This window comes from Cajanus cajan, chromosome 4 (genome assembly GCF_000230855.2).
Source record: "Cajanus cajan strain Asha chromosome 4, NIPB_CcT2T_4, whole genome shotgun sequence".
Taxonomy (NCBI): Eukaryota; Viridiplantae; Streptophyta; class Magnoliopsida; order Fabales; family Fabaceae; genus Cajanus; species Cajanus cajan.
This window is the reverse complement of record NC_138520.1, coordinates 9,619,831-9,630,393: the sequence shown is the minus strand read 5'-3', so window position 1 is coordinate 9,630,393 and position 10,563 is coordinate 9,619,831. Positions and strand designations below refer to the sequence as shown.

The following is a 10,563-nucleotide window of genomic DNA, read 5'->3' as shown; positions in this document are numbered from 1 at the left end:
ATATCATGTTTTTCAAACATGAAAAAATTTGTCATGTACCAAACATCTTCTTAAAATAAGATCTTGAGTTTGAGTTTTATAGATAGAAAAACATAATTGACAAGAAAATTTTCACGAAAACAATCAATTAGTCTCTCCAATAAAAATTATTAATTAATAATATTAATTAATTCTTTACATCTATAACATGATAACTAAGAAAAAAATTATTATTTACTAAGATTTTCCATATGCACCAATTGACAACATTGGTCGTGAAAAAATAGTAGATAGAACAAAGTTTATCATAAAATGAATACAATAAATAGGAATACCTATTGAAGTCTCCAAAATCTCTTTAGTAACAGAAAAGGGAGTTCAACAATAAGTTACCCCTAAAGAACCATCTAACCTTAAGAAAAATAATGTGTTTGAATTGAACTCATCCTCAAAACCATCATACTTATGATACTTTAATATATTGTGATTTTAATCGCATGTATATTCTATTTAAAGTGCATATATTGATATACAGTTTGATGATTTAATAAAGCTCAACGTCTTATACGTTTTGAATCTAATAAAGCTTAACATCTTATATATATATATATATATATATATATATATATATATATATATATATAATTTCAACGAAATTTAAAGTTCTTAATAGTCTACGAATTTTTAAAAAATTTAAAAATTATTTTATATTTCATTTCATTAATTCAGATAGACAGATAATCATAAAAATATTTTATACGTTGATTTAAGTTAATAAAATGAAGTATTAAATAATTTTTAAAACTTTTAAAAATTTACAGACTTGATTTATACATTAAAAATTTTAAATTCAACAATTGAATCGTTAAAATTTAATGTAAAATATAAGTTTATTAAATGGAATATGTTAAATTTTTAAAAAAATAACATGAGACCTTTTTGTAATATATATGACCTTTTTACTTAAATAAAAATTAATAGCAATTTTTGTTGATGGTGAACTTAAAGCCTAATCTTTAATAGCTTTACCCTTACGCAAGTCTCGTAGGTCTAGTACAATATTGATGTGCATTACTTTTAGAGGTAGCTTATATAATAACAAAAGAAAAAAAAAATCATCAAATGACACTTGCATACTTAGATCCAAACTCGAGACTAATAATTAAGTTGAAACAATCTTTTATCAGTTGTTTCACATGGTTACTTTTGTGTCTAATTTCTTCTTTTTATTTCATTTCTTTTGTTAAAAATAAATTTATAGATTGAGAATTATGTAGATATTTAGAAAAGAGTTATGAAAGGCTACTATAAATAGTAAATTGGATGGAAAGTAACTTTATCGTTGAAGTTAGAAGAAGATTATAAAAAATTATAACCAATAGACCAATACCATTAAAAAATATTTCATGTTCAATTACTTTTTTATAAACATTATTCACACTATAAAATTATGATATTACTGATCTCGCCTAATGACAAAAGACTTAATTTGTTGTTACTTGATTTAATATATTATAGTATAAAATTAATAAAAGAATAAATAAACACAAGCATATTTCATGGATAGATGAAAAGTTAATTGACCACCAAACACTTTATTTTGTAACCACAAATAAGTTTCGGTTTTTGTTCTAGGTGACAAATGTTTTTCAAACACGTCAATCTATTGACTTATTTGAAAATAAAATTAATCATTAAATTTTTATATTGATTAAAAATATAAAAAAAAAGTTATTCATCTTTATGTAATAAACTTGTTTTTTTATTCTTAAGCATGAGAACAATCTCTCTATATATACTTTTTTTCTCACCTAACCACTCTTCTGTCTCGGTTTGTTTTGTATGTGTTTTGAGCTTTTTTTTTATATAAAATTAAATAAATATTTTCTAATTAGTTATTTAATTAAAGAATATTTAATGTTTTGTAATTTCTTTAAACAATACTCAAATGTCCTCGATGAACAATATTTAGACATAATGAGATATTTATAAATTACCAATTATTAATTTCTGTAAATTAAATTAATATTTTAAATTTTCCGAAACTGAAAATTCCAAGTTACTGTATTTTCATATTTTATAATTTTTATTACCTAATAAAACATTATTTTAAAATTAATAAATTAATAAACAAAGAAAATTATAACCTGCATTAATTATTTGATCTTATAATTATTAAATTTAACTTAAAATGGAAAGAAAAATTAACTTCAATTACCTGCTGTTTAGGTTACTCACCTCACCTACCACTTAAATTGAGTTGTGCTGTCAAAGGGTCAACATTGAAGTTTTTTATTTTATTTTTGGAACGTAAAAGTTCAAGAGAACAGGGATTCCCCATTGCAAGCACCTGAGCTACTTAGCACCATACATATTGTATGCAATAAACACCAACTATATTGATTTCTTTTTTGCTGAATAAAAATGAAAAGTTATTTTTTAAATTAAGAATTCTCACAAACCTTTTTAACTTTGTATATTGTTTTATCAATAAAGTTAATGTGACATATTGTTGGAGATGTCATGTGATTCCCTTAAATAAATATATGTACCTCAATTAGTCATTAGTTTACAAAGTTCATATGTTGTGCTTAAACATTATCACTCTTTTTTTTTTTATTTATTTAAGAAATTAGACATATTTATCCCATTTTTTGAAACCCTAAACTTTGTTATAAGATTGTTCTCTGAAATCAAGAGCAATGTACCCCAAGCGTGTGGTTTAACGATAAGGGTTGATCTACGCTTAAGTAAGGTCAGAGGTTTGAATCATGCCTTGTGTATGTAGGCATGTAACTGCGTTAAATCTTGGAATTAGCTATCCCACCCTTTGAGGTACTTCTAACCTAGCGAGGAGATTAGTCATTGCTATCAACAGTGAATACTCCAAAGACGAACAAAAAAAAAAAATTTCCATTAGTATCTTGGGCAATGGCATCACGTAAGCAATGAATAGAGCAATGTGTAACAGTCACACATAGGCTTATCCTTGACACCGACAAAAGTCTAGGATTTGTCAATAATAATCTCAAAAACCCACTAACTACAAAATACGAATTCATGTATTGGAATCTACGAGAAGAAATATGGTCATAATCTATTGACGTATATGAATGAGCATTGGTTTGGTGTGGAATAGTACCTCACATTAATATCGATGGTTACCATTTTGGCATTTCCTTGAGAAAAGATGTGTTCATCGATTTAACTTTCCACCAATGGACTGGATTAGATCACGACAAACCCATCCACTTGTTATTGCCTCATCAACCTACCAACGTTATCATTCCTTTTTCGCTTTAAGGATTTCAATATTACTATCTTCACAGATCAAACCAAACATTTTTGCCACAAATGTTAACATCTCTTCTTCTTTAATCAAACTATGTTGTGAGAACAGGATATTTACCTATGTTCCATGGTTAAAGCCTTCGCAAGTCAAGTATATACTAGTACTATAGAGAAAGAATGAAAAAAGAAACTATACAAATTAAAAATAAATATTATGAACTGTACGAATTAAAATGAAATAAAAATAACATGTATAAAGATTAAAATGAGGTTTTTTTAATTGTAAGAACTAAAAGATGTAAATAAAATTATAGAGAAAAAAAAGGCAATGAAAAACCAATTTAAAATTATAAATTTAACTATTAAATTAAAATTAGAATAAATCAGGTTAATGAAATTTTTAAATCAATTTTTTTAAACATATGAATAAATAGTGGCAATGAAATTAAATAGTACCAGACGTCTAATTTGTCTAAATTTTATTTTGCATGATCCTTGGATAAATATTAAATATTCAACTGTTAGATTAATAAAATCTAAGTTATACAAAAAATTATAGATAAAAAAATAAAATAAAATAAAAATAAAAAAAGTAACGAGAATTAATCTGAAAGTAACTTCAACCCTCCTCTGCATATATGATGTAATTTTGTGATCTTAATGTATTGGAAATGGCATCAGCCAAGGAAAGCTAAATACAAACAGCTGTGGAAATTCTATCGCTATCTAATTTAGACCTACCTACCATTCATAATTGCACAATATAGTTCCTATACAGAAAGTGATGTCATGGCTAATAGCTGTAAGAATCTAATGAAAAATTCACAATTCTTATCATCTTTTGAAGAATGTGACCATCATATCCTGAAATTGAAGAGAGCCAAGTGTTTGAATGAGCCTCAGAAACAGAGAAAAGAAGTAGATAACCAAAAGCCCTCCTCCCAATAGTGCATCAAGCTTCATATCTCTTCTAATCAGAACAACAAGTGCCCAAACCAATCCAATTGCTAAAAGTGCCAATGTCTCCCACAGATATGGATCTCTAGGGATCACAACAGATAAAGGGTATTCAGACCAAGAAGAGCTCACAAGAGATAGGCCTAATCCAACCACTATGTTGAAGATAGGGCCAGCATAACAACCTGATATTGCTATTTGAGCACCTTCTGATCCACCATTCAAAGCCATGGTCAAATTTGTCACCAAATCACCTAGTGAATTTCCCCAGGCAAGGACTGTTAGTCCTAGAATTGAAGGACTAACTCCACATATGTAACCAAGGGACACCAACAACCCCACCAATTCCTGAGCTGAAATGTAGCTCCATGTCACACTCATCACAAACCCTCCTGCAAGCCAAGGAAACAAACACTTCCTTGGTGGGGTTGACACATTGGTTGTGAGAAGTGCAATTGCCCCTAATATGATCCCAACCAACAATCCAATTGCATACACAATAAGGCTTGAGTTGAAGCTGTTATCAATATATGGTACACACAAGGAAGACAAGAGAAGTGGTGCCAGCATAGCTGAACAAACTGCATACAATTTGGACCATCTCTCTTCACAAACAACAGGAATCGTAAGCCGCCTTGGCAAGTAAAGGGGCATCTCCAACACGAAAAGCATCATTCTACACATTGGAGACTGTAAATAGAAGCACTTCCTCTCGGTTATCATGCCACATTCCTGATCCTGAGCACCATCTTCAAGTCCTTTCTCCATCTCACATAGCATAGGGACACCTAAATCACTGCCACCACCATGATGACATGAATCACCATCTCCACACACACCCTTATTCCCCCGTGTAGATGAGATATACACAACAACCACATACACCACATACATCAGGCAGAACCCAATTGCCCCAGGAACATTGATCTCACCAGTGATCAAAATAGTAAACAAACACAGAATCACCAAGAGAAGGAAACAAACATCTCTCACCAAGGCCCACTTCTTAACCCGAATCCCCCTTTGCCTCAATGAAATGCTCACTATTCCAACCACAACACATGAAACAAAAGAAGCACCCCCAAGCACAGTGTTGAAACCAATGCCCCGGGTCCCACTACCACTGAATGAGACAAGCGTGGCAAAAACATCACTAGCACCATTGCCAAGAGAGAGAAGAGTCACCCCAGCAATTGTTGGAGAGAGCCTCAGCAATTTGGACAAGTTCTCAAGAGAAGGACAAAAGTACTCAGAAGCAGTATTGGCCAAGAGATAGAACAGAACCAAAAGCCAAAGAAACAAAAGCGTGTGACCCAATAGAGGGAAGCCCCCAAATTTGCAATAGAAAAGGTGAAGGTAGTCAACATAGCCCTGAGAGACACATGGATCATTGGATTTCAAGTACAAGCACTTGGCTTTGGAGTCCTCCAAACTGTGGAAACTCTTGCAATCTTGTTCACCACTGTTGATGCTCCTCAGAACAACATGTTCTGAAGAGTGGAAATTAACAACAAGAGAAACACAAAACACAATCATGACGAAAGAGGCGTTCAAGAACAAAGTGAAACCCATGCGTTTGGAGAGAGAAACCATGGTAGGGGACATGTTGAGAGATTATAAAACAAAACCCACTTTCATGATCATGGAAAGATGGAAACTTTATGGTTAAGAAAAGTAGAAAACCAACTCAGTTGGGGTAAAAATCAAACTTTTGATATTATTAGAAAAGAACTAACCAAGAATGGGGAACTGACCTCAAATTCAGTGTTTTGCTGCTTAAATATACTTTCTTTTTGTGAAATTGGTATATGGTTTGCGGAAGAGATCATGAAAGAGAAAAAAGAGAATTTAGCAAAACATGAAGAAATGATTTTGTAGAAAAGATTGGAAAAGAAATAGCAATGAGATGAAAGAGACAGGGAGCGAATATGATGAGTCGCTACCACACACGTCTTGTGTGTTGCGTTCTGGTTTTTGGGATAGGAAAGTTCAGTTTGAGAATGGTGAAACAGAAAAGCAAATTAAGGAATACACACGTGTCGCGAGAAAAGTAGTTCCATTCATGGTGATGAAGTAGCGGAGCACAGAGAAAGAGATGCAACAACGTAAACGGTGTGTTTGTATTTCTATGAAACAAGAATTCCATTTAAATTCAATATTATAAACCTTAAGATTCCTATAGAATCTTCAGCATCCTTTTTTTACCATCGACAAATATTTTACCGGTTTTGAGTTATATGAATATTTTGTATGAATAATATAGTTATAAAAAATTATATATTTTGTAACACTCTCTTACTTTTTAATAAAGAACACATCAAATAGTCTTAAAAAATTTCAAATGCCAATTTTTTTTATTTAATTTAATACTTTATATATATTTTCCTTGTACAGTATTATTTTTAATAATTTTATGAATATTAGGAAATTTTTTTTAAAAATATTAAATAAATTAAATTATAATTTTTTAGTTGATAAAATAGAAATAATATAAGTATTTTTTTAGACAATGATTCAATGATATTATTTATTGAGTTTTGTAGTAATTATATCAAAAGTTATATATATATATATATATATACATTGGATTTACTCTCCTAAAATAAGGAGTGTATAAAATATATTTATAATTGTTGACTAAAATATTAATGATCAATAATTGTGATTTATAGAGAATAAAATAAAATAACATAATTTTATTATTAATTTTTTAATTAATTATTATTATTGTATTTTTTAAAAAAAATTAATTTTAAGAAGAATCATATTTATTTATTAGTAAAAATATTAATATTCAAACTTAAAATCTTATATATATTATTCCATCACTTCTTAGTATATCACTAAAAGTAATATTAAAAACTATTTTTAATAACTTAATAATATAATTTTTTATATTAACAATACATGTCTATTGAATTTTTTAAATTATATTATTTATAAAATAATTTTACAATACTAATCTTTAAATTTAATTAAAATGACTTTCGAACTACAAATTAACATATGTGATATCAGTATTGATTTTTTTAACTATTTTAAAATTCATTTTATTTAATTGAACTGAAAGTATATATATTTTTTTACATAAATGATATATGAAAAATAAATTCTAATTTATTATATTATTTTTCTTGTGAATCACATCTTTCCCTCTTATATGTTGTAAAAAAATAAGTAATTTCCCCCCTTAAAATTATAGTTTGAGAATAGTTTAATTTATTTTTATAATTTTAGTCATATCTAAATTATAATTTGTTAATTTAGACTGAATTTTAAACATGCTATAAATCATTAGGGCACAATATCGCTTTCCATATTTCTTATCAGAATTTGTCTTCTATCAATGAGACCATGACAGCTCTTTCCATGCGCCATGCCCAACCTTCGTATCATTTAATCAATTTATTTATAATATATGAAACTCAAATGATGCGAAATGTTAAGTTTTCTTGGACATTTTTTTTTTCTGTTTAATTCGTGATATTTTACGGTCAAGACTTAAAAATCACTGTAATTCTTAGATTTAGATCGTTTTTTGTTTTTGTATTTTTTAGTCTAACGCATTAATGTAAATTAATGATATTAATCAATAATCAATGTTCTCATATTTTTTTATAGTGTATAATTAACTTTTTCTATTTATTATTCATTAATTTCATCATTTTTGAAAGGGACATTATCATACCATTATTGGTAATTTCCAATTAAAGCCGTATTTTCATTTCAGTAACCGTGAATTTTGAATTTTTGATAACTAAAATACACAGTACTAATTATCTAGATCAAATAGCGATTGTAATAATTTGAGAACAACATTAGTAATAATCATTGTAAAATATTTAAAGAGTAGTTACGGTTCACTTGTAGAGTTGTAGATTCTAATTTCAATACGGGGATTATTCAAAATTCACAATATTATATCATCATTATTCCTGCTTAGAAACATTCCTTTGATTGTTCCGTCTTCGTTATCGACCGGATACTGTTCTCGAAGGGTGGGGAGAGTACCTGTAAAGGCACTCCAACGCTCAAGTAAGAATTCGGTATAGAGCAATAAAAACTTTTATACTAGAAAATCATACCTCTTTTCTGTATCTTCACCTATGTATTTATAGTGATGTATTTGGGCATGGTGGACCTTTTATCTTGGGAGATGGGTAATCTTTTGGTTAACCTTAATTGATTCCCTTTAATTAAACGCGATAAACCTTGTGTAATAGATATCCTAACCTGCCTTTGTCCCATGTGGGTTTAAACACTGGGTCTTCGGCCAAGCCTTTAGCCGAAGAGGTATTCGGCTGCTTTCATGACCGAGGAGGTATTCGGTTATCCTCAAGGCCGCGAGAGGGCTCGATCTAGCTTAAGGCCGAAGGGGTATTCGGTCGTATTCAAAGCTGAAGGGGTATTCAGTTTGGATGAAGACTTTGTCAGTTGAGGTGTTTCTCTCAGCCTCTTCCCAGGGTACATTCGACCTAGAATTTAGCCGAAAGGTGTATTATTTGGATGAAGACTTTGTCGATTGAAGTGTTTCTCTCGGCCTCTTCTCAGGCCGAAAGATGCATTCAGCTTAGGATTTGGCCGAAAGGTGTATTACCCGGCACAATTATTTTCCACCATATAATTATTTTTAATATATAACTATGAGATATAATTAGTTGAATGAAACATGAAGTAGCATAATTTTAAAAATGTTATCCACCTATGACCATACATACACGTTGATCAATGTACCCACCCTTGAAACTCCAAAGCACGTTCATTATGTTTTGAATTTAAAAAACAATGAACCTCCAGTTCACACTATATTGTAGGGTAGATGGGGTGAATGAAAATTAATAACATGAAAGAGTAAAATCAAAATAAAATATGTTTATAGTAATCCGTTTAACGTCATCACTCTTCTTTAATGTTTTTATCTCTTTACGTCTTTTAAGCTTTTCACCGAATAATTTACCTATTATTTCAATAATCTTCACGTTTATCATTGTTATTTCGTACAAAATTCATTCTATTTAAGAAAAATTAAACATTTTTTTTTATCTTTTGAAAGATAATAAAGGTGATTAATTGATTTTTAAATGATATTTTTTCTTATATAGAGTGCCTAAATTTTAATTTTATTTCACCGAATAATTTAACTGCTATTTCAATAACCTTCACGCTTATCATTGTTATTTTGTGTGAAATTCATTTTAATTAAAAAAGATTATATGTGAATGATAATAGAGATGATTAATAATTATTTCAATTTTTTTCTTACATCGGAATGTCTTAATTTAAATTTTGTTATACAAATTAATCTTTCTATTATATTCGATTATTAATTATGTTAATTTTTTGAACAATTAATAATTAATTACAAAATTTGGATGCATTTCAATTAGTGACTAATAATTTATTATATTTAAATATTTTGATAATGAGTATTAAAATGTAAGATTATTATTGTGTTTTATAGAATTTTTTATAATTGAATTTTTTTTGTCCAATCATTTTTAATTTCTTTGTTGGTTTTGTTATAGGTTTAGAATTATAAATTCTAAAATATTGAATTTAAATTTAACAAAATAAGTGATAACTGTAAAGGATTTCAAGAAATATTACGTCAATCCAAATTTAAATTAATATTCTTAATTAATCAATAATCATTGTCATTATATATATTTACTTATGGTGAGTAATTAATCATCTCAATATACTATTTAATTAGTTCTGTGATAAATACTAAAACTAAATTAATTAAATATTAAATTTCAAAATTTTTGAAAATATTATTAATTATATTTTCAAATCAATGCATAAGTCTGGTAAGTTATAATGCAAGTGATATTTTCAATGGCTTAAATATGCGTTTGATTACACTATATATATATATATAAATAAAAAAAATAAAAAAAAGGCTGAACACAAAAACTTGCGTTTTGTTTCTTCACATATATCACGATTTGTTTTTCAATATCTACATGTAGGAATTTTGGTAATCATTGATATATTTGTTATAAGATAATTATTGGTATAAAGTGATTCTTGTAAAATATTTAGGTATTATTTATACTTTTTTACATATATACAATTTTATTACTTTACTGATAAAATAAATATTTTTTCATTTAATTTCTTATTTTAGTTTGCATGAAAAAAATCCACGTGATATCTTTATCATACTTTTTTATTTTGTTTTGTTAAGTATATTTTTTATTGATGTAAAAAAGTATCATTTTTATTTATTTAACTTTATATATATGAATTTTGTACTAATCAAGTTAATATGAACACCGTAGTTTATATAAGCTCAATAGTTTTCTATAAATTCACAAGTTTAGGGGAATATAA

General features: G+C 28.0%; 1 protein-coding gene across 1 annotated transcript; it reads right to left on the bottom strand.

The window, feature by feature from the left end:
* Positions 1–3,878: 3,878 nt before the first annotated feature.
* Positions 3,879–6,343, bottom strand: LOC109802920 (Sodium/calcium exchanger family protein). Its single transcript, XM_020364335.3, has one exon. The coding sequence runs from the start codon at positions 5,830–5,832 to the stop codon at positions 4,105–4,107; it is 1,728 nt and encodes a 575-aa protein (XP_020219924.2). The 5' UTR covers positions 5,833–6,343; the 3' UTR covers positions 3,879–4,104.
* Positions 6,344–10,563: the final 4,220 nt, after the last annotated feature.